This window comes from Apus apus, chromosome 4, assembly GCF_020740795.1.
Source record: "Apus apus isolate bApuApu2 chromosome 4, bApuApu2.pri.cur, whole genome shotgun sequence".
Classification (NCBI taxonomy): Eukaryota; Metazoa; Chordata; class Aves; order Apodiformes; family Apodidae; genus Apus; species Apus apus.
The window spans coordinates 74710275-74735524 of NC_067285.1; the positions used below are offsets into that span (position 1 = coordinate 74710275).

At 40.1% G+C, this 25250-nt stretch overlaps 1 protein-coding gene across 1 annotated transcript in view; it reads left to right on the forward strand.

Moving 5' to 3' along the window:
* The first annotated feature begins 9800 nt into the window (after positions 1-9800).
* The window catches only part of CPE (carboxypeptidase E), a 56772-nt gene continuing 41322 nt past the window's right edge, over positions 9801-25250 (forward strand). Inside the window, exon 1 of the mRNA XM_051617849.1 lies at positions 9801-10114. Coding sequence (XP_051473809.1) covers positions 9832-10114 — 283 coding nt within the window. The 5' untranslated portion in view covers positions 9801-9831. The remainder of the gene's footprint in view (positions 10115-25250) is intronic.

Here is a 25250-nt window from a genome sequence, read left to right on the forward strand (position 1 = left end):
TGTATTGTACCTTTTTTATGTTTTTTAATAGAAAGCTGTGATAAACACGTGCTCTAGCATCTTACTCAGTTAATCTTTTTGGTGGAGAAGCATTATTTCTAGTGTGGTCTACAATAGTTCCATCTGTTGAACTACTTACAGAGAGACCTGTAAGAAATGGAGACAGAGAACATCTTACACGTTCCACTGGTTTGTGTTTTGAAGGACTTGGATACAGAGGTGCGCAGTGTAGGGACAGCTTTTGGGCCAAGTGCATACTCACGTTAAGCTACAGCTTTCATGAACTGGAATCTCAGCATTTACTACTTGAATTGTACTTGTAATAGAAGCAGTTGTCTAATATTGCTGAATCTACTATAAGTATGTGCTGCACACGAAGTAACAGCAGAAGTATTTAAGGAGGGCTTAAGCCCTTATAAAGATCTTGCACTTTGTATTATAATGTCAGCTGCTCTTCAGACTTCAAATACCACTTCTACCCTTTAGGTCCTTTAGAGATGCTTATAATGTTTTGTTTACTCAAGACCAGCTGAATTTTCCTGCTGCTTCACCTGCAGTCTGTTTTAACACTCAAAACAGGTGCTCCTGTGAAAGTGCAGATATCAGGCTTCTAACAAAAAGCCAAGCTGTTAATGACATTCAGAGTGATTCAATTATTACTTGAAATGTGAGAATGGTTCACATTCCTGTTCTGCATGTGTTTTGTAGAAGCTTTTGCTTCTCTATCTGCATCCCTGTTGAAATTCTGTGTTTTGCCTCTTCCCTTTCCCTCTAAAAGAAAGTAAAAATGCTTGACTGTGGCAGGTGAGTGGAAGCTGAAATCCATGTATTGTTCAGTTCTTAGCTGGGACTGGTACTTCAGACTTCCTGAATCCATATGCCCTGCCAGCCTGAACTCTCTCTTCATGGTGGAAGCGACCTCTTTAATCAGATTTCAAAGATGGCCATTATCCTCTTTGCTTTGTCAACTCCCACACTCATCCTGCAGCTGCAGCTATTCTTAGCTTTGTTTTACTGAACCCCAAGCCTAAAAATACATGGAGCTTTCCGTGCTTCAGATTTTCCCTGTGTACATTATTCTATTCACTCATTCTCAGCCCACTGGTTTGTGCCTATACACACAGTTGCAAAATTGCCTACAACTGTGAGCCAGTTGCTTAATTACTCCAGTAAAGGTATTTGTAAAGGCTTGGTCTAGTCTCAGATATGGAGAGCTCAATCAGAGTACTAAAAGCTGAATAGAATGACTTGCAAAGTTACAATGTATATTCTATCTTTCAAGAGGCTTTGAAAATAAGTAATGCAATGTTAACATGTTACTCATGCCATCTTTTTAGGTAGTGTCCATGGCATTTTTTATTTGAATCCATATTTTTTGAAACCCATTGCTATTTTTTTTTTTTAATGTACATCCTTAGCATACAATGTGATCGTATAATTGTTTTTGTGCCTCTTTCTTTAACAAATTCCTAGAGAATTTATTTTTTGCTGAAAAGACGTGCTCACTGGACCTCAATACAGGAGCTTCCATTTGAAGACCATGGGCTTGTTTTGCTGCAGGACTCAGATAGACCTGTGTTTTACCACCACCCCACCACCTTTTCAAATGCAGAGCCCTGTATTTATTGCTGAACATGATGCTGGCTAGTAAATGACCTACATCATTACTACATATCTTTTACACATATTAAGAACTATGTTAGGCAATTAAATGTTTTAAGTTTTAGGCCTTTATTAAGTAAGGGTTTTTTTTCCATGTTTAGTGAGAGAGACTATAGAGTAACTGTAGTTCTGAAAATTAAGATATTCTTGTTCAGTAGAAGAAAATGAGACCAACACACTGCTGACAGTTTTTGGCTCTTGAAAAGGCATGTCAAAACCTTACACAATCTGTTGTCCTTTATCCTCTTATCAAGGAGACAGATTTAACTCTTAAAAGTGATAGGATAGGGCAATAAGTGGGGGAGCAACATTTTTCACAAATAAATCTTTTCCTGAAAGTCTAGTTTAGTGTAAGTAAGGCTAATCTGTGGGAAATAACAGCTTGTACTGTCCCAGAGGATATGAAAATCATAAGTCTTATGAAAGCAATTAATTGATGTCTTGGGTTTTGTCAAGAAACCACGGTATCTTAAAAAGTATAACAAATTGTTAAGATTAGGATTGCAAAATAATCAGCTGTTTTTGGCTGCTGATGTGAAATACTAAATGAGGAGATTTATATTAAGCTACAGCGCAGCTTGCCAGAAAATATTAATAATGATGCAATTATATTTGTAGTTTATATTACTTCATTTCTTCATTGAGTTTATAGTAAATGGCTGATAAGTGTTTGAAGGTAATTTTAAAGAAAAGTTTGGTATATTTCTAGATTTTTAACATTAATTTTTATGGAAAAATAATATTTTTGTAACCTGCCTTATGGCTACAGATTATTATAGCTGGTATCTGTTAAAGTGTCTGGTTCATTGCCTCGAAATCTCCATCCTGTTACTGCTGCCTCTCTCTCTGTGTCAGCTGCAGCCTTCTGGTGAATCTCAGCCATTTAAACTTGTAACTGGCAGGTTCAGGGAGACAGTGACTTCTTTCCATTGCTTCCTACTGTAATTTTCTACCAGTGAAGGTAAAAAACACAGCATTCAATTAAGTTTTCAATGGTATTTTTCAGCATCTAGCCCAATTATATTGCTTCCTACTGTAATTTTCTACCAGTGAAGGTAAAAAACACGGCATTCAATTAAGTTTTCAATGGTATTTTTCAGCATCTAGCCCAATTATATCATGGCCTCTGCAGTAAAGCATTTCCTCTATTTCTCAGATCTCTTCAGTGGCTTGTCTCTGACTTTTCAATGTCTTGTTTCAGCTGTAATTATCCAAACTGTGTGTACAGATCATTCACTCTAATACCACTTTGGTGGCATAATCACATCCTTCTTCTTAACCACTGTCCTTCTGTCTAAGCATTCAAAGATAAAATTAGCTGTTCTGCAGCATTGTGCTGGAAAATACAGTCAAGTTACCCATCTGTTGTCATCTCCTGATGCTTCTAGCAATAGTGTTTGCCAGACTGTTACGAGTGTGGTTTATATTTCTCAGTCTTAAGTGTAATTTGCAATTTGTTCTGAAATATTTAAATGTGCTCAACTTGCCAAGTAATCTAAAGCACATTCCAGAGTTGGTATATCCTTATTATTCACCATTTTCTGTCATCCGCAAGTTTTAATCAGTTATGATTCGCGTTTATGTAATCACTGAATAAATTAGCCCTTGGACTTGAAATACAAGTCCCTGTGGAAGACCAGAAGAACACCCTTATTAGCTAATGACTCAACACTTTTAAAAAACCTGTCAGCTAGTTTTACAGACTCTCAAAGTGACCCTACATAGTAGTTTCTCTGTATGAGTCTTTCTTGATATAGACATAGCATCTCTCAGAACGAGCATTTGAATTCAATGTCCAGAACCTAGTAACACCCCAGCAGCAGTGATGGCTCCTATGATCTGAAATTAGAGGCAGAAATAAGACATTGCCATTTGTGTAGAATGCAGCATACAAGTGCAGATGCCAGGTACATTTTGGTCAAAGTATTTGACAGTGTTCTGCATGACATACTGGTCTCAAACTGGAAGAATATGGATTTGATGGATGGACCACTTGGTAGGTAAGGAATTGGCTGGATGGTCACACCCAGAGAGTAGTGATCAACAGTTTGGTGTCCAGATGGAGACCAGTGACAAGTGGTGTTTCTCAGGGGTTGGTACTGGGACTGGTGCTGTTTAACATCTTTGTCAGTGACACGAACAGTGGGATTGAGTGCACCCTCAGCAAGTTTGCTGATGACACCAAACTGTGTGGTGTGGTTGACATGCTGGAGAGAAAGGGGGCCATCCAGAGAGACCTTGACAGTTTTGAGAGGTCGGCCTATGCCGTGAAGTTCAATGAGACCACGTGCAAGGTCCTGCACCTGCGTTGAGGCAACCCCAAGCACAAATAGAGGTTGGCTAGAGAATTGATTGAGAACAACCTTGAGGAGAAGCACCTGGGTGTGTTGGGCGATGAAAAGCTCAATGTGAGCTGGCAATGTGCACTTGCAGCCCAGAAAGCCAGCTGTCCTGTGTTGAGGGCTCCAGAACTGGACACAGTACTCCAGGTAGGGACTCATGAGTGTGGAGTAGAGGGGCAGAATCACCTCTCTTGACCTGCTGGCCATACTTCTTTTGATGCAGCCCAGAACAGGGTTGGCTTTCTGGGCTGCAAGTGCAAGTTCTTAAACACCTGACAGGGGTGAGTTTCAGTAACATGTGTCATCTAACAGAAAATATTCAGCTTTGCAAGACATGACTGGAAGGTGCGTCATCTGTATTTGGATTTAAAAAAAAAAATAAATCATTATTTATTTATTCATACTTCCTTTGACCTCTTCCCTTATGTTAAGCCTGTTCTCAAGGTACTGGGAAAGCCGTGGCTTCCTGTATATATACCCTGTTTTGCAAGTTAAACACTGACTTATGCAAGACATTTTGGAGGTTGGTAGCAGAAGCTTCTGTCTTGAAGACCAGTCTTCAAGTGACCAGGTATAGTATGTCTATATAATCAACATTAAGGTAAGTTCTGTTAAAGCTTCTTACATCTCACAATTCATCTCTACCTGCTTGCCTTGTAATTTGTCAACACTGGGATCAGCTCTTCTCTTTAATGTTGATTTGAACTATTTTATTCCTATTATCAATTTCTTAGTTTAAGCCTTTACCAGCTTTTTTGTAGTTTTACCTGGCCTTTTAGGACATACAATGTTTGCAGCTATTCTTTCTGTTGTGCTGTGTTAATATCCTAACTAGTCTTGCAGGATTTTTCTAGGGCTTGAAAATGAAATATAACTGAATATTAGCAGAGCAAAGATAGCCCTCCTTATAGAACAAATAATGATTTGGTCTTGCTGACCTGAACACATTTCTCCTTAACACATTATCCTCAGGATCCTACTTGCTTTGTTATGCTATGTTGCTATGTTATAAAACAGTGTCTTCTTCATGCAGTATAGTGCACCCTCTCACTTCTTTCCAAATATAAACCTGAGAAGTTTTCTGAGTATTTCCATGGTGTAATTGTCAACAGTATGTTGTTACTAGTAACATAAGTACCTGATCTCCATCATGAAGTGTTATTAGGATTTCTATTGTTCCTAATGTATTTCTGTTGTTTCTAATTGACATAGCTTTAGGATTCTCATTTTGGGCTAGAAAAAAATATAGTTGCCTCAGCCTGCTTGTCTTGCCACACAAATTAAAAAAGTGTGGAGTTACTCAAGTCTTGTAAGCAGAAATCTATGAGTGTGAAGGTTGAAGTTGTTTGGGGTTTTTTTTTGTTTTGTGTTGTTTGTTTGTTTATTTTGGGTTTTTTGGTAAGATTTATTTATATACTTGCCAGTGAGTCATGAATTGCTGAAAAAGACAGATTCAGACAAGTTAAAGATATCTGAAAATTTGCATAGTGTTCAGCAAACTGTTTTGGCCGAAATAATGGAATCATATTTTGTCCAATGGAATCATACGTTGTCCTGGTTTCAGCCAGGACAGAACCAGTTTTTTTAAGTAATTTTACTTTTCAGTTAAGTCCCTTCTAAGTAGCTGCAGTTGCTGAAATTAACAGCATGTTTCTCAGTCAGTGTCTGTTTCTAGGATTGATAATGCTCCATGTTTACAGTTACTTCTGGAGAATGGTATGCAGAACCAAGGCCACTGCTTGGTTCTGAAAAAACATCATACGCTTTGGAACCTGAAGGGAGTAAAGGGATCACACCTGAGACCCTCCTGTGGGAAGGAGTGGACCAGACAGGAACCAAAGTTGACCAAACGAAGTATTCCACCCCATATGTGTCATACTCTGTACAAATCTGAGGGATCACAAGGGACAAGCTCCCTTCATCCATGGCTGGCATCCTGGGAGGACTATTTGATCCTGATCCATGTGTTCCTGCATCCAGTTTCTATCTGCCACCAACTCCAGGAGTCTCCAGGTCTTTTCCAGGGCCTGCCCTGCAGTCTCAGAGGTGATGTAAGCATTAATGGGGGGAAGCGTGATACCACTTTTGTATATATTTGTATATATTGGTACATATATAATTATTTTCCCTTTCATCATTATTGTTTCATTAAAGCTGTGTAGTTTAGTTTCCAACATGCAAGTCTCCCTCCCTTATTCTTTTTAATTTCCCTAGAGGGGAAAGGAGAAGGATTAATAGGGAGTGTCTGTCATTCGTTCAATTGCCAACCCAGAGTTAAACAATAACAATGTAAATAAATATTAACATATATATATATATATATATATGTGTATATATGTATATTTATCTAGAAATAAGTATTTTTATAAAAGTCAATGACATTTTCTTCAACATTACCAAATTTATGAGGCTGCATCTGTTAGTAAAATATAATCAACTATATAGTGTCATGTATAGACATAAGAGAGAGGTAAACCAGATTTGAAATCTGCTGGTTGGGACATTTTCTGAACAGGGAGCACCTGAGGTCTACTCCATGCTCTAATTAGTATTATTAGCTTACTGAGGCCATGCCCAGGAGCCTGGTTATGCTTAGAGCATGGGAATGCCCTTGGGGTTAGTGTATTCCTCTGAGACTAAGGCAAGTGCAAAATCTTTTCCCACATTGTGAGGAGATTTGGCCTTTGCCTGTGATGAAAGTCATTGTCTCTGAGCTATGGAAAATAAGAGGTGTTGATTTATTCCTCCTGCTCAATTTTGTGAATGCTCCTATGCTCGCTGAGAATCGAACAGTTGTTTCTTAATCCCTTATTAAAAAATAATTAGTACATGTGAACTCGAAATATTTCACAGTATATAGAATGCCCTGTTTTGCACAAGATACGTATGTGCATGTGTTTTTATAAGTACTGATTTTCTTAATTTTTTTAGGGGTAGGGGGTTAATAAGTATGGAAATTAATGTAAATCCATTCAGATCTGGTTGTGAGACTAATTTTGTGTAGAGGAATAATAATGCACTGCTTGAGTAAATGAAAAGAAATAGATTATTTCTGAGCCTACTTGTATCTTTAGTGTCATTGTATTATAGGGAAATAAATTTGAAGTGATGCCAATGAGAACTGCTACCCTGTAAAAAAGGTTTTTTTGACTGATCAGAAAGTTATCCCAGAAAGTGATACTGTAAATCTAAAATCCCAGCATCAGCAGATTTGTTTACTCTGTGTAGGATTTGCAAGGGAAAGTGATGAAGAAAACAGGGAATATTTAGTCTGTGATACGTGTAGCCAAGAAACCTGGTAAAGAATACTAGTTCAGCTACCTTTATTTGCAGTTCATTTTGCAGCTTGGAGAGCATTGCACATATTGCATGTAATTCTAAAGTGGTATGAAGTCATACACAAATTCATAATACAGTTCAAGCTCTTTGGAGGGAGAGAGGTCAGAGGGATAACACTTCTGTCATCCTAAATCTGAACAGGAATCTGTTGAAACAATATATCAGGGAGTCTCTGTACATACAAGTCTTGCACAATGCTTAGGCATCTCCCAAAGTTTTCTAGCAGTAAAGATGGAGAGTTGAAGGCACCAAGAAGTGTTCAGAAGGTGCCTTTGCACATGGTTGAGTTGTTATAACCCTGGAATTAAACTGGGCAGCGAAGCTTCTGAATCCAGTTGACTTTGTAAGCTGGTAAGGACTAGGGGAGCAGAACTTTTGTTCTTGCTATGAAGACATACATCAAATAATCCAGGACTGACAGGACACTGAAAGATAACAAATATAGGTGAATACAGACAAATAGATCTGTAAGTATTTATATACAGTAGTTGCATTTTCAGGTCTGAAATTCAGATGCTGGATGAGTTTCCAAGCTGGTGTCCTAGAAGACATTATTTCCATTATCTTCTTGGTCAGAACTAGACAACTCATAAATTAGGAAAATATCCATAGGATCACAAAGGATTATTAACAAAATGTCCTGAAAATGGATTCAGTATATATTGGTGATGGAATGGGATGTTACACAGGCTCACCCTTTTAGATTAAAAGGTTAGGGTATAATACATATTACATTTTGGGAGACAAGATTCTGTTTGTAGAAGGAGGAACAGGATGTGTGATTTTTTAAACTTTTCAAAATTTTTAACCTTTCAAAATTTTCCAGTGGGGCTTTGTGTCCTTTAAAAATAGTGATAAAAACCCCCTGTTACAGAAGATGCTCTTTAGCATTTAGTCTTTTGCTTTTATCCGTTGTCCTTTACATAGTGTTTTGATGAAGTCTAAACACTTATGACTAGAAAAAACAAGTTGAAAAAACAGGTGGCTTTAGAAGTCCTGTAGTATTTGTGATCTAGATGAGACTGTGACATGATGGGATTTGCTCTCAAAATAATATTCTCAGTACCAGAAAGGAATTCTTGCTTTATTCTTTGCTTTCTGTGATGCAGCAAAGCTACCTTATAGGTGATTGTTCATAGTTTTCCCTGTGAGGTCAATCAAACACAGACATGTTATTCTGCAATAGTACTATTTGAATATTTCAGAGAGCACTCTGTCACTCCCCAGGGCTCAGAATTTGGGTCAGTTGTGTCTAATATCTTTATCAATTATTGAGTGCACCCTCAGTAAATTTGCAGATTACACTAAGCTGGGTCTGAGAGTAGGAAAGCTCTGCAGAGGGTTGAACAGGCTGGATCGATGGTCTGAGGCCAATTGTATGAGGTTCAATAAGGCTGTGTCAGATCTTGCACTTGGGTCACAACAACCCCATGTACCACTACAGGCTTGGGGAAGAGTGGCTGGAAATCTGCCCAGAGGAAAAGGACCTGGGGGGGCTGATAGACAGCTGGCTGAATGTGAGATAGCAGTGTGTCCAGGTGGCCAAGAAGGCCAACAACATCATGTCTTGTATCAGAAATAGTGTGGCCAGCAGGATTAGGGAAGTGATTGTCCTCCTGTACTCAGCACTGGTGAGACCTCATCTCGAATTCTGTGTTCAGTTTTGGGCCCCTCACTACAAGAAGGACATTGAGGTGCTGGAGCCTGTCCAAAAAGGGCAATGAAGCTGGTGAAGGGTCTGGAGCACAAGTCTTATGAGGAGTGGCTGAGGGAACTGGGGTTGTTTAACCTGGAGAAAATGAGGCTGAGGGGAGATCTCTCTCTCTCAAAATACCTGAAAGGAGGTTGTAGTGAGGTGGGTATTGGTCTCTTCTCCCTAGTAACAAGGAATAGAACAAGAGGAAATGGCCTCAAATTGAGCCAGGGGAGGTTTAGATTGGTTATTAGGAAAAATTTCTTCAGGAAAAGGTTTGTCAGGCACTGGAACAGGCTGCCCGGGGAAGTGGTTGAGTCACCATCCCTGGAGGTATTTGTAAGACATGTAGATGTGGTGCTGAGGGACAAGGTTTAGTGGTTGATTTGGCAGTGTGCTAGGTTCATGGTGGGACTTGATGATCTTAAAGGTCTTTTTCAACCAAACCGAATCTATGATTGTATTCATTTAGGTTTTTGCCAGTGTATTAACTCGGTGGACTGCATCCATAGCGTGAGGGATAAAAGTATTTCACCAAATTTAAAAACAAAGTAGATATCACTGGATTCTTCCAGTGCTTTCCTGCATCTGGTCGATGACCACAGCTTCAGTGGTACCCTAACCCCCCGCATCCCGCTTCCCCTGGCACACCCCGCCGCCCTCCTGCCGCGGGGATGGGGGGAATGGCCGGTCCCTCCCCTCCGCCCGCCCCCCGCTCCTGCCCACGCCCTCCCTTCCTTCCCTCCCTGCCGCCGGGTCCAGCAGCAGCTGCGCGGCCGCGGGCAGGCGGTGGGCATGGCGGTGCGGGTGTTACTGGCGCTCTGCGGGGTGGTGGCTGCCTGCCGGGCGGCGGCAGTGGCGGAGCCCGGGGCTGGGGTCGCCAGTCGGCGGCGGCGACTGAGCTCCGAGGAGGGCATCTCCTTCGAGTACCACCGCTACGCCGAGCTGCGGGAGGCGCTGGTGGCCGTCTGGCTGCAGTGCCCGGCCATCAGCAGGATCTACACCGTGGGTCGCAGCGCCGAGGGCCGAGAGCTGCTGGTCATCGAGGTCTCCGACCGCCCCGGCGAGCATGAGCCCGGTAAGGGGTCGGGCGGTGCGGCGACCCCCGGCGCTGTCCGCACCTGGCGGCAGGTAGCGGCGGAGCGAAGTGGGGCTGCTGCTTTGGGCCTGGGGTCCGGCGGCACTGAACAGACGCTGTCCCTAAAATACTCGTGCCGGTAGCGGCGCCGGCTGCCAGCGATCGCCTGCGCTCGGCGCAAAGCGTCTTCTTGTCTCTGCGGTTGAATTTAGCCCCCTTTAAAGAGCGGAACGCGCTGAAATCGCGATGAAGTATCAGGAGATGCAGCAGCATCGGGAGTGAAGACGCTGCCGGCTGCTCTGCGGGGAAGCACCTGGTGCAGATGTGCCGAAAGGGAAGGCGTTGGCCTTCCCGCTCCCTGGCAGGAACCCAAGGTTCAGGGAAAAAAGCATGGAAGAATGAACGTGCCCGTGTGAGCTGTGTAACACGACCAGGCTGCCTTCCGAAACCGTGTTACCGTGGCACGCTTGCGGGCGTTTGCACAGGTGTCTTGGGATAAGGTGGTTATGTGTAGCTGGGATATAAGATATTTTTTATAAAAGGGCATGTGAGTGACTCTGCATTTTTTTTATGACAGCAAGTGTGCATTTTTTATAATTTCCAATTTGGAATTGGTAATATCACTTAGGTCTGCATGTGAAAAGACTTAATCTTGAAAGCAGCTCAGTACTTGAGGCCCAGCCATAAGCCACCTGCAGTCATGTCTTCACATTTCCTTGAGCAGGTTAAAGACCGGGCCTGGAAGTCTGTGATTTTTAGCTAGAGATGTGGATTCTGTGAGTCTCTGGGGATTTGGTAAATACACTTGGTTCTCAGTGTGCTGCTTTATGATCTGAATATAATGTTACTTTGCATCCTGTAACCTTGCTTTGCATCCTCAAGGATCTTGCATTTTTGCTGACTGCATTAGGGCTACTGATAAAACTTGAAGAACATACAATAATTGGATAAAAAGAAGATAGAAGAGCAAGGCAGGGTAGCAAAGCATTGTCTTGAGATGAAAAATGTAAGAATTGCAGTGAAACTTGAGAAAATGTCTTTGCGGTTTGTTGCCGTATTGATATGAAGGGTGATCGTGCAGCTAAGAATTAAATCTACTGCCACTATGTAATTTGCATGCTAGAACGATATGCAATGTTATTGTGACTTTACATTACTGTTAGGGGACAGTCATGACAGCTCATTTATTTGGCACTTCTGTCAAGCCAGCTGAAACAGGGATAAGAGCAGCACTCTGTGCAGTCTGAGATGGGGCTGTGGCTCTTTCTACATACATGGTGCTTCTCCTGTTGGTGTCTGTGACATGAGAAAGGAAACCCTTTCTCATTGAGCCCAAGCAAAAGAGAATCGAACTTCATATCAATGAGCAATAGCAAACCTCAGAAAAAGAAATTTGCCATGGATTGTATCCACATAAAAGCTACAGTGAACATCAGGCTTTTTCCTAGAACATGCTCGGTCCCTCACAAAGGGAGCCCTATAGATGAAAATGCCACATGTAATGTCGAAGTCACATGTCAGGGAATGTGATGAGTCCAGGCAATCTTTAGTGCTGAATACTGAAAATGCTGGGGTTTTTTTAGAGGTTAAACCAGAGTTTGAATCGGAGCAAATTAATTGTTTTATTTAAAACCTCAGTTTTATTTTGCAGGGTCCTGAGTATTTCTCAAGAAGTGGAGAGCTGCTGCAGCTTTCAGTATCTGCAGTGGCACATGAGCGAGGCTCAGGATCTTTTTAGGAGGAGCAGTGATCCAGACTCCACACCTACTTATGGTTTTGCTTCTTGGAAATAATTGTAAAGGCACTGATAACATCCCTGCTTCTTTGGTACAGAGCCTAAGCACCTATATATTATGCTAATGCTTGCATTAAAAGTGTTTTCTTCTTAATAACATGTCCTTTATTCTACTATGTAGGGAAAAGTAGCGCTGTTATTTTTCTATGTGAGCATTTTTAAGTTCTGCAGTAAAAGAAGTGGAGTCTTGTCCTGGCCTTGGCAGGAGATAAGAGGCTCATCTCAGTTTGTACCTGAGGGTTTCTCACTCCCTCGGAGCATCCTACCTCAATTCCCAAGGCGACAACAGGAATAATATTATTATTGTGTGATTAAGTCTTGCAGGATCAGGACCTGATTTATCATAACTAATTATAAACAAATTGTAGATTCACAGATACACACATACAGGTATTAATTTTTTTTTTTTTTTCATGACAAGCCAAGAAGTTTTCATTCCTGAACATAATCTTTTCCTACAAGATATCCTGGGTGTCACAGAGTTTATTTTAAAATATATATAAGTATAAACTCAATAATGTTATGGCTTATAGGTTTACGGCCTGTAGAGAGCTCATGCTTCTAGAAGGCTGGTGAGTATTCAGGGATGATACCTGAATTATCTGGTGAGGTGCTGTGAAAACGAACAAAAAATGTTCACTTAGTGAGCAAGTTGATGACAAAACAAATCAGCAGATCATCAATAAAGATGCTTTGTATCAAGTAAAGTGGCTTTGTACTGAATAAATAAAATACTGCACGCACACATACATTGCGTAATCATGCATATTGTATGGCCATGCAGCATTGCATGAATGCATTTGATCATAGGCAAGCATATAAATCAACTTTAATTTTAGAATATCAGCTATTTTCAAAAATGAATTTGTAATACATGTGCAGTGTTTGAAAAAATGTATGAGAGAAATAGGAAAATTTTAGAGAAGTGCTCTAGACTGCCAAAGCAACTGGAACAAATCCTTAGGGAAAAAAGCAACTGGAATGATTGTTAAGGCCTCATCTTTTGCTGGGGTAAATATACATAATGAAGTGGGGTTTTTTTTGTTTGTTTGTTTGTTTGTTTGTTTTGAGTCCTGATACTGCATTGGAAAGCAGAATGACTCCATATGAGCCAGGGTGATTTCTTTTATAAGTATACAGTGTCTTGGCAGATCTTGGAAACCTTGATTAGTCACTTGGAAGATGAGCATGGCATTCATTGAGCTCTTCCCAGGTATGTGCTAAGGCCAGAAGCATGAGACTACCCGAAGTTTCTGATCCTGCATTAAATACTCAGAGAATGTGCTGCCTTCTCTGCAAACTTGAACATCACACCACCTGTGCTTCCCTTCTGGCTCATGCCAGAGTTTGTTCTAATATTTTGCAGTTTTTCATTGTGGCAGCAGTTTCTTGGGGCTGATCTTGCACCTGTATGGGAGACTAGAGCTTGCAATTGCTGATGGAAAAGAAGCCCTTGAATAAGGAGAACAAAAGATGGAGTAGAAGATATTTGAACTCCAACGAACAGGTTTACACTGAGGCAGCTGTTCCATAGAGATAACCCTTGAATTGATGGGGACTGGCAGAGGAAGATGTGGATCACAGTGGTTAGAAATAGAAGGCATTTTATGAACCTAGACTAGAAGTGATCAAAATATTTTGGAGTGGCTTTGATAGCAGGAGAAAATGCAATTTTTTCCTTGTGCTTCTTGAGAGAAGATGGCGGTCGGTAAGGTTAAATGAAGCAAGGAGAAAGCTTGTGCAAAATTGATGGTGCACCAAGGGGAAACAGAGGGCAGATGATAGTAAAGCACAGGTGATTTCTTGGACAAAGTAAACAGTATTTTGCCTTAATTTAAGTGCAGGACAATACTGCCTGCTCCTGAGAGAGGAAATAGGCTCTTGCTTTCGCTATCTGGTGTTCTGTTGAAGAAACACCCAATGGATGCTGATCTCTGGAGGCTTTTTTTATTACCATAACTAAGCTCATTAGGAGCATAAGTTGTATTCTTTAATAACAATGAAACATATTTAGAATTGATTAATGCAAAAGCAATTTCTGCACCATTCATGTTCAGCCACTTGTTTAGGCATGCTGCCACTTTGGACTCGTGTACCATTGATTTCGGTGGTGCAAGACCAGTCCTCTCCCATTACTCTTTCACTTTGAATGTGAAAATGAAACATTCTGACATTGTCAAGATTCCTAGGGTTTTTTTTTTTATTCTTTACATGAAAAAAATGCAGATAAATGTTTCTCTCAATGCCTACTTTTAAAAAATAAATTAGTAAGACTTTACAGTGGTTATTTTTCAACATTTGGTTTTGTGAAAAAGCCCTCAGAAGAAGCTTTACCAATATACTGGTTATGTGTGTTTTACGTACAGGCTCTGTAAATTAATTTTGCATCAAATGGAAGGGAGAGAGGATGGATGAAAATACAGATTTTGTGACAAGAAAATTATTTGCAAATTTGTGACTACTAAGTCAAATTGTTCATGCTAGAGAAAAGCTAACAGAAATCCTGAAAAATACCAGAATAACGGCATTTTGTAAACAAAATAATGTTTTTTAAAGCAGCATTTAATTTAGAAGTGTTTTTAAATTTTAAATATTTTATCGTTCAACCTTCCTACCACAAGCATCTCTGAAAACACCTCCAATAGAAGGAAAAGGTTTATTTGCAGTTGTGTGAGACATTTCTTTCTCTGTAAAATGGCATGGTTTTGGACTTGGCAATTTCGAACAACACATCACAGTGAGGTGGGAGCACGCTGTGTGTGAGGTGAGCAGCACAATTGTGACTCGGAGCATTTGCAGGACGCGCGGGTGTGACTTCAGTCACTTTATATGAGGTGCAGCTCTGCTGCATTAATCCTTGGACCCGTTGCTTTGTCAGAGACCCCTCTTGGCACAGCGAGGAACTGGGTTGGGTGGCTTAGTGCTGGCACTGAGCCTAAATAAGCTGCTTGACTTCCCAAACTGCAGCTCCTGTCCTGGCCCCCACAAAGTCACCTAATCTCAGGCTCTCAGCTTCTCACAGTCCAGCCCAGCAGTGCTGGAGCCATTTCCTCCTGCAAAATGATTAAAGGATTACTAAAAGGGAAATGAAAATCATGCCTCTACTGTATATTAGTGAATGGGGAAATCCAGGATCTCGCTGGTAATACAGAAACTGTGTCTAGGGTGGTTTTTTTCTGTCATTGAGGTGCTCCCTCATTCAGCTGTGGCACCAGCCATGTGAGCTAATACTTTCTGTGATAAGAAATTACGATGAGCAAAGCCAACAAACTCACAGGGAAAAAAAATTCTTGCTTATAGTCTTCATATTTCTCTGTGGCACAAACCCCATTTTAAAATATTGTTTAAATGATTGTAATTTGGAGGGCTCTGCAGCCATTCCAAAGGCCTATAAGTGAGTGCAGCAACAAGACGAAACAAATGTGTAGGAGGCTGCTGTGATTTCAGCCCAGCGTGGGTAGGACTCTGCTGTGCTGCTTTATTAGGGTAGACCAGGAGGGGCGAGACCGCTCAGTACCACCTGTGGGTCTTGTGGACTTCTCTTCTTCAGACAGGCAAATGCAACCCTAAGTTCAGCAGCAAGGCATGTTGGCAGTGGTGATATCAAGAGGCACAGAGCTCATCTCTTGGTTATGGTGATGTCGTCATATGCTGTTGTTCTAATTGTATAATTTACAATTAATTAAACCTGGTTTTCTAAAGCATCTTTACCCTTGTAATTTGCCTGTAAAAATCTCGTGAGCTCTTTGATGTGCCCTATTAACATTTCCCAGTTTTTCAGGGCATTAATATACGACAAGAGCTTGGTATTAAAACTAGATATCAGAGAGCAAACCTATTTTTTGCATGCCTGAGATTTAAGCAAATGTCAGTTTTTATCAATGGCCACCCATTCAGCATTCCCATTCCAAAGGGAGCTGGGTGGTGGTCAGTGCAAGCGCACCAAGTTCATACTCATCCATGTGCATTGCATAAAGGTGTAGGGACTGTCTGTGAATGGGGGGATATAACCAAACCAGTTTGTATGAGGAGTACAGGAGATGCTGTGCTGACCATGTTACACTGTCATATTTTTCTGTCAGCTTGTGGTTCAGCTTCTCTCCTCCCGCAGCTTATGTTTGCAATCCTCTTTAAAGACGAGCTGCTCTTCTGGCAGCAGGCTAAGAAGAGTTCCTACAGCACCAACCCCAAAGGGTGAGCAGGGCAGCTGCTGGTGTCTCTGCCGGGATAATAAATAAGCTGCAGAATAAAACATGGTTGAACTGATTATTCACGTAGCCTGCATTTGGATTTTTCTTTCCTTTGTGCATCAGGGAACAGATTTTTCTTTCAGAGCTTGTGAGGATGTTCTGGCTTTCCCGTCAAACACCACCTGGGATGTGCTACTGTCTTGCTTTCTGGGAGTGCTGATCTGGGACTGGTTCTGCAGAAGGTTGAGTGGCTGTAATTAACTTTCCAGTGAAATCCTTTATGGGCTGTCGTGCCACTTAGGGTAGTGCCTCTAGAGTCCCAGCCAGGATTTGGCCTGGGGTAGTCTCCGGCAGTTTGATTTTTAATGCTGCCTGTGTTCAGGGTGACGTGTCCAGTGTCCTTTGCAGATTTTACGGGTTTCACAGGTCTTGGAAGAGCTGTAGGATTTGCTGGCAGCAAGATGGCTGTCTTTATGTGCTGAGTGAGTTTTTTAAAAGCATCTGTTTTATTTTTAAGAGCCTTGGGTTTATTCTTTTTTTTTAGATTATATATTATTTTTTTTTAGAATGTGCTTTGTGACACACAGTTTTTTGAAATTAGATTGCTTTTCTTTAATATTTTCTTTCTTAAAGGAATAACATAATTTCCTTAATATCTCTGATGTAGTTCTATCTCAGTTTCATTGTCCAGCTAAAAAAAAAAGTCTAGAATACCAAGAGAAAATTGTTCTCACAAAACTCTGGTGAAAATCAGGAGAGATATGCATGTTTGTAGAACACATTTGCAGCTAGTTGTTAATGCCTTTCATGTTCTCATTGAAGTCACTGGAAATTCACAGTAAGTGTGGGTAGTCAGCTATGCTAGGCCATCTCTGCAGTGTTTCCTAGAGGGAAACACCTTCCTCCAAATTGTTTCATTGGTGGAGTTAATTAAAGGCTTCCCTTTTTGTTAGATCATGTAGGAAAGGATTAAGAGATGCTGTGTGCTGTTTGTGAAAATGCTGTAGATCCCAGCTATTACATCGCAGAAGTTTCTCTTTCATTTGCTAGAATAAGAAAAAAAGGGCAACCAAGCTGTAGTAAAAAAGGGCTGTAATCATAAAGAGTAAACATGACTCCACAGAAGGCAGTTGTTTTAGTTTTCAGGCTTAAAATTAGTCTGACTATGCAGAGCATTCAGAGTTTGTTGATCTGACCCAGGCTGGTTTTGAAAATCCCACTTGTCAGTAATTTCTTTTAAAAAGAAGGGTTGTCATCACCTCCCACATCTGCAGAATGCCTTAACAGTTTCCAACGAAAACAGGAGGTGAGCCTGTTTTGTTGTTGGTTAGGATTAAAGGGGTGTTTTATTATGGTGACATTAGCATGAACTCCAGAAAAATTAGAGAGAAGACTACAAAGCACAGTGAATTCCTAAGGCTTTGTGAGACATTTTGTTATAAGCAGTAAATTGCAGTTGTGAGATTTATCAAAAAGCGACCGTGTTGTTATATTAATTCTTAATTTATTTTACTCAGGAGAAACTCTTTATTTTTCTATAATTTAGTGATTAATATTACGCAGAGGGTGAAAAGTGCAAACAGGAAAGACAGGTCTTCCTATTTCAGAATAAACACAATTTTTTTCTTGTAACAATGAAGTTGCTACTAGACTTAGCCGATCATTTAATATTAAAACTAATTTAGAACTAGTTCTGTTTTCATTCCACCTTATTTTTGTTTTCAAAGGTGGTAGGTGATTTAGAAGCCTATATACTGTGTAATCTCCGTTTTCTGGTTAGCAGGTAGACCTCTTGGTTGGGCTGCAGTGCCTTCTGAAAATGTCTGTTTTCTCTGCTGGCTTTAAGAAGAGCTGACATTGGGCAGGCTTCTAACTTAGGAATGTGTGCAAGAGCTTAGGGTTACAACATGATGAATCCTAGCCTTCGTGTGTCATCATCTGAAGTACTCCATTGTGCTTTATATGCTTGCTTTGTGAAATGTACTGTTTATGAACTCTATCTGATCTTCTCTCAGCAAGTTAATTTGTATTTTTAAGTCTTCATACCTATTTTAGTTCATTTTCCTTCTAAAAAAGCCAACAAAAAACATAACATCTCTTTTTGGTTTACATTTTCTTTTTAAACAATGTCTCATTCATGTGTTACCACAGGCTCTGGCTTGTGGGGTTTTTTTTGTTTGGTTGGTTGGTTTTTTTGGGTTTTTGTGTGTGTGTGGTTTTTCTTTATCCTTTAGTTGAGAATTACACTGGAAAAGTTTGTAGCTGAATTCTCTTTACATTTTGTGGAATGAAAAAAAAGTGGAAACTGCAATGTGTACTGTAAGGCTTCTGAGTCAGTTAGTTTAAATGATGGGTAGAATTATGAGCAGTGGAATAAGGGGTGTATACTTCATATAATTAATTTTGTAGTAAATTGCACATTAGAAGCCAGGGGTCCGTGAATTCAGTGAGATCAGGATATTTGATTCTTGCCTTCTAGGATGCTGAAGCTACATGAAGACACCAAGGGTCTTCATAGTTAAAACGTTGAAAAAAAGTAATCCTTATAAATAAAATGATAGCAGAGTGGGCAGGTTTGACTTGCCATGTGACATGAATCTGAGGTCTTTTGGCTGCCGTAGATCTACATGTGTTATCTCAGGTTTAAGGTTGAAAACTTGTGCTGTATTTGGACTGTGTTAGGAGCTCTGCAGAACAGTCGTACAGGAAAAAAAGAAGCTTGACTTGCTGGGATTTGGGAATTTGGAATGGAAGTTCTGCCATATTATGAATAAATGACTGTATGTGCTGCAATGTGATGACTGCCCTGTGGCAATGAAGTTGTCACCTCCCTTACTTCTTTCAGGGTTGCTCTTTTGGGAATAAGGACACTAGACTAAAAGTTCAGTCTTGGTCCATAGTGCCCTTCCCTTTGGAGTGGGTTTCTTGCAGCATGCTAATGGTGTGTTAGCTGAATCACCACGAGCCACATCTTCCCATCACAGCAGCAGGTAACAGGGTGATTGTCAGAGGGCTATGGGGTTTGGTTCCATACAAAGGCATACATTAGAAATGCATCTGTGTAGCTCCAATGGCCAGGTGAGACAGCATCTTGAATCATAAACCCGTGGTTGGCAGTTTGAAGGCAGTAAATGTTTGTTTTTAATTAATCCTTTTCCCAAAGTGAGACGTTTGTAACCGTGTAAGCTACTAGGTGCTTCCTGGTAGCTGTTAATATGGAATTATGAGCAAATCCTGACATCCTTTTTTACTCACAAATTAAGTCCCATGGAGCAAGCCGAGGTAGTCATTCTTCTATGGAGCTGTTTGTGACCGTGGAACATGAGCTGCCTGATTTAGGACCAAAGAAAGAGACTACCCTGGCTGCAGACCCTGCAGACTACACTGAGAACAGCCGTCATATGCCACTTTGAATACTTTTCCTTAGGTGTGGATCTGCCTCAAAGCTGAGTGGAAAGAATTGTTTGATCAGGTGGGACATCTGACTGGTCAAGGTTGTGTCTGTTTTCTTGGCAAAGGCATCATCCTTGCTGGTGCACCAGTCTAATGATCTGGTAGTTTTTTCTGATATTTAGAGAGCATGACCCTGACCTTTGCCATATTAGTTCTTCAAACAAAAGAGAAATCATGCAGTGGTTGCTATGAGAAATACAACTAATAGTGTAAAGATACAAAGAAAGTGAAAGGGCAGTGAGGCATTTCAGAAACCAAAATTTTTTTGCATAGTTGTGTTTCCTATACCACCACATAACTAGATAACATGTCTGTGAATTACTGCATGTTTTCCCCCTGAGATTTCTAGCTGCGAGACAGGTCATTTGAATGTCCTTTTATTTTTGTGTCCCTTAGAAGTAAAGGGAGCCCACAGTGTGGTTATCTTTCAGTTACACATTACTGTCCTTCACTGTTATGAATGTCTATACCTTGCACATTTATCATTCAAAATTAACCTTTTTTTTTCCTATGCTAAACTGAAGTTTTTGTGGTTGTGGCTGGCTCTACATTTTGGCTTACTGCATAAAAAACAGTTTTAGAGCTATAAGCAAAATTGGGGTGAGTCTACAACCTAAATCACAATTTTTACACATGTAAAATCTTGTTACTTCAAATGGAGCTTTATGACTATATTAAGCTGACTCTCCATGTCTGATCTTCACCTGATAGAAACTAGACAGGGGCTTAATTTTTCCTCCCACCCAGCTGCTGAGCATCCATAAGTCAAACTGAAGTCAATGGGAGCTGTATGTCTGAATCTTTGTTACAAGCAGCAGGCTTATAAATCCTAACATGCAAGGCAGCTTACTTCTGTGTCCTTAGGAAAGAGGGCTAAATATGACTTCAGTGCTGGATTAGTCTGCGGTTAAGGAATGAATGATCAAAGCTGATGTCTTTCTGAATAAAATTTATTCTTTCTTTTTGATGATGTCAGTACATAGTGGGATGGAGAGAAGAAAAAAAACAACTGTGGAGTTGGGAGCTGGGCTATCTCATGTTTAAACTTTAAACCTTGTCATTGTAGGAAGTTGTTTCACCGAGAGGAAAAGCAGTCTCGTAATAAAGGATGTCTGGCTTCTTTCCTGGCTCTGCCATTCTTACTTGTCTTTTTGGATAAAAACATCCTTTCTGTCTGCCTCAGGTTCTCATCTATGTGCTTAGGTTCTCATCGTCTATACTGCAGGTTAATATATGGCTATGCCATGTACCCAGTATGTAGGCACTTGATAAACAGCATGTGGTTCAGCATTTGATCTACCTATAGGACACCATTCCTACCTGATTCCAGGCAGACTTTCCTAGTAGCAAACAACCCCAGTCTTTGTGCTGACTCAGCGATGGTAACATAATGTGAGGAGGAGTCAAGAGTTTCTCTCCCTGGTTATCTGCTGCAGATCCTATTTTTTGTTATGTTTAAAAAAAATCTGCTTTGATAGCAGAGGAGTATGAAGGTATCGCTTCTCCCTTTTTGCCCGGTGTCACAACAGAACCATCTATATTTGCACAGTTTCCATGTCTTACAGTTATGGGAACAAATCCATAGTAGAAATAAACAGTACAAATATTTAGTGGAAATCTTATAGTACAAATCTTTAATGGAAACATCTATAAATAAACAGAAACAGAGGAGCATCTGTTCCTTGGTACAGATGATGAAAATAAATTCTGTATTATAACAGTAGCCAAGACAAAATGGAAAAAGTACCTGACAGCGGAAGACCCCCTGAATAGAGAAGTTTAAGGGCCAGCAAGCTCATCTGACTTGAAAACTGAAGAATTGTCTGAAATAGATGTTGCTATGGAGACAGAGAGGATTAGCAGCCTGAGACTAATTTCATTGGTCTGCTGCTAGCACAAGTTGCTTGTTTGAGTAGCATTAATATGTTGTCTCATGCTGCTTTATATGCTGAGACCATCTGGCATTACTAGTATTTAAAGGTGCAGCTCTGTTATGGAAAGAGTTGGCCAATGAGGCTTGATTTATGCTTGTAAGACAAGTTACAAGAGTCAAGAGGTCTTTGAAAAGCTGCCTCATACGCTAAAAATACTCAGAAAAGTCAAAGCACGTATAGAGATGAAGTGGGGCTTTGGGAAGCGGCACAGGGAATTTTGAAAGTTCATTTTATACTCAGCTCACATTTAAAGTATTAACTGCACAAACAGGCAACTCTGCATGTTTCTTCAGGTGTGTGTGTGGAGGCAGCTGATTTTCTCATTTCAAAAATAAGCTTTTTCACTGGACACTGTGAAGCTGCTTGGGAGCTAAAGCTCCACCACCTTGAACAAGCATAAGATCATAATGTTTATCATATTGTGCATCAACGAAAGGTATGTTGTAGACTTAAGTGAATAAAACAAGGTCCAACCAGACAGAGACCCTCTAGGTTAATTCAGAGTCCATGCTGTCAAGAAGAAATATTTTCTTATTTCTCTGCATACCATTGAAAACATATTTTATAGCAAAGCATTTGATAAGAAAGACAGGTTGCACAGACTAAGATAAGGTTTATCTTTGATCTATTTATAGCTGTAAGTCTTCATCTGCTTTCCTTAATACTACTCTGGAATGGGTCTTATCTTCCAAAGGAGCTTATATTCACTGACATTCCTCAGATGCTTGTTAATTTTCACTATTTTTTTCTTTATAATTATCATAATGAACCTTAACTATTCTTCAGATTTTTTTCCCCACATGGAGATGAGTGGTTAATGCATGACCAAATACTAGCCAGAAAATGAAGCTTTATGAGTTCCAGTGTGGGGGTCTCAAAACTGGAGGCTTTGTTCTCCTGGACAGACTTAAAACCAAACTGGTCTTGAAGTTGTATCTTGATAATAAACACCGCAAAAGGACAGGAATTGAAGTGTTTTTACATTCTCAAGTTGCTGATGGTCTAAATCTACTGATGGAAAGCATTCATAATGGTGTTCTGCAGCTGTGTGACACTTGTTCACTGGTATTGATGTGATTGATACTAATTGGATAGTTATGGTGTACTGTGTAGTATAATAATAACAAGAAACAGGAACTTGGGGTCTTTCTCACAAATCTTTAGGTTTTAACCTTTTGTTCTGCAACTCTGACATTGATGCCAAAATAAATTCTTCATAGAATTTCAGTTCAAATGCAAGACCCAAGAAATACATAGCTGTGAATGTCCTAGCTCCATTAAATAGCTTTAATATTGTATTTGATGCTTAATGTTTTTACAGCTTAGTTTTGTTTTAACTCTGTCAGAATGAATGTAGGATACATGAAGAAAGCTAAATAACTTGTCTCCCCAGCCCACCTTCAATCCCCAGTTCCTTGTTTTCAAGTCAGTTCAACCCTGTTTCTTTTTTGTTGCTGATTTTTGTGGGGGGTTTTGTTTTGTTTGTTTTGGTTTAGTTGTTGTTCTTTTTTTAAGCTAGTCATGCATTTCCCTCTGAGACAAAGCTTGGGTGCAGTTTTGGGGAGCCATTTACCCCAAGACCCACCTTGCCATGATACAGACAGGACTGCAGGAGGATTGCTTGCTACCACCCCTGAGCAGTATTCCAGTGTTACCTTGAAATGTATCACAGCATCACATACACCTGCCTACACTTAGAACCCATCCAGGCTATGCTGCAGACTCTCACAGTGTTGTGCTACTAAAATCAGCCCGAGAAGCTGTGACAAAGCCCTCATGTGACCGCAGGAGCTTTCAACTAGATAAACACACAACTAATTACATCTTTAAGATACCCCATGGGGCTCTTCATAGCCTTGTCCAGCCATGGGGATGATCAGAAGGGAATAGCCTCGACCAAGTGAGGGTGTCAGCCACCTACCCTTGGCGTGAGGGCTCTTCTGTGTGCCCTTGGGATGTAGGCACAGCCATAATGGGTGGTTTCCAGTTTTATAATCAGAAGTTTTAGTTACTTGAAAATTATTTGTACTTGAAATCTTAATTTCTGGAGCTGTCTGTTTTGGTCAGATGCTACTTCATTCCTTTGCAGTATTTCGTTTGTTTCAGTTCTTTGGATTCTGAAATTAATCATATCTACATATATGGTCTGGGAATGATTTTTTTAAAAATTCTGTTTCATTAATTTCCAAGTATGCAATGCCACTCCCTTCTTGCTACATTTCCATAGCACTTAAGTGAGCCTACTGCAGCTGATTAAAGTAGTTACAGATTATTTCACTGTGAGGAAGGATGATTACATTGAGAATCAATAATACCTGAAATGGCAGTTGAACTACTTGACATTATACTGAGTTGCAAGGTTTGGTGACTTGGATGATCTGAAGTGGAAATAGATGCAAGTATCCTTTCTTGTCTGGAGCATACAATGCAGTTCTTCACTGTTAATGTGAAGTGCTATGAACATAGATGAATTTATAATATATTTTGTGATCTATTTTACTGGTAGCCCTGAAAACTGAGGATAGAGAAGTGTGCTTTTTCAATAACCAGCCGTAATGACAGATTCTTCTCACAATACCTTTACAATAAGCATGTAGAAACAATTGATGTATTTTAACAATATTCACTGGGTTTCTTTAATTAATATAATTCCATATTTCAGAAACCTGTAGTTGAAAATAGCTCCATCATCAGAACGTGAGAAGTCTCCTGGACAAAAAACACAAAGGCTCCAGCAATGCTCTTTTTGAATTAAGAAGAGGTGCTGTTAGATTTCTGCTTCCTAAGCTTTGTCCCAGGTGAATCACGTGTTTGAATAGCATTTCGGTGCTATTCTAGTAATCCCAGTGAAATTGCTATATGAGGTCAATCTGAAGTGCTTAGGTATTACTCTAAAACTTGACAAAGATTTGGTGCCCATCTATACCTCTGGCTTCCTCTGCAACTTTGAGAAGGAAATTTGTTCTGCTTTACTCAGTTTACCTTCTAGGATCTTGGAACAATAATGCTTGCACAGTTCGGAGCAGTCTGAGAGGGAGTCCTTTGCCCAGACACCATAGTGACTGCAGGTATTGGTTAGTGCAGTTCAATCCGCTTTTCATTTTCACCTTCCTAGGAACTGAAAGAATTAGGATAATTTGATCCAAAAATAAGAATTTGACATGGCCAGAAGAGGTGGAATCTCCTGTTTCAGGTCCTGTGTAAGTGTTCTATATTGTCCTCTCTAATGACTAGTGGCTTTGCCTTCTTTTCTTGTTCATCCACTACTGTTTAGAACTGAGTATGGTGTCACCAAAGTGAATAAGGAACCTATAAGCAAACTTACTTTAAATTTCTTCAAAATCTTCAATCACAGATCTCATGGGTTTTTCTCCAGTGTAAAGTAGATTGGTGTGAGGCAAGTACTTAAGCATCATTCTACTAACTGGAGTTAGGAAGAGAGCAGTATTTTGCAAAGGACAGATTAGCATCCAGACCTGAGCAACTTGCAGTTTGCTTACTGCTGGTGCCAGTCATTTGGGAGCACTTCCCAGACTATTTCTATTAAAATTAATTATATGGACATTGAGTATATATATGGACATTATACCCTGTTGCTGGTATAAAAAATGTAGGTTGAAACCTTTAAGAGCTCCCAGTTGTAATTTAAACTCATTGTATACTGGAAAGCTGTGAATGCCATCTATGTTTTTGATACAAGGATTCATTTAAAACATTTTCCTCTCTCTTTTTTTCCTTGTAATTTCTTTTCACTATTCCTTTTT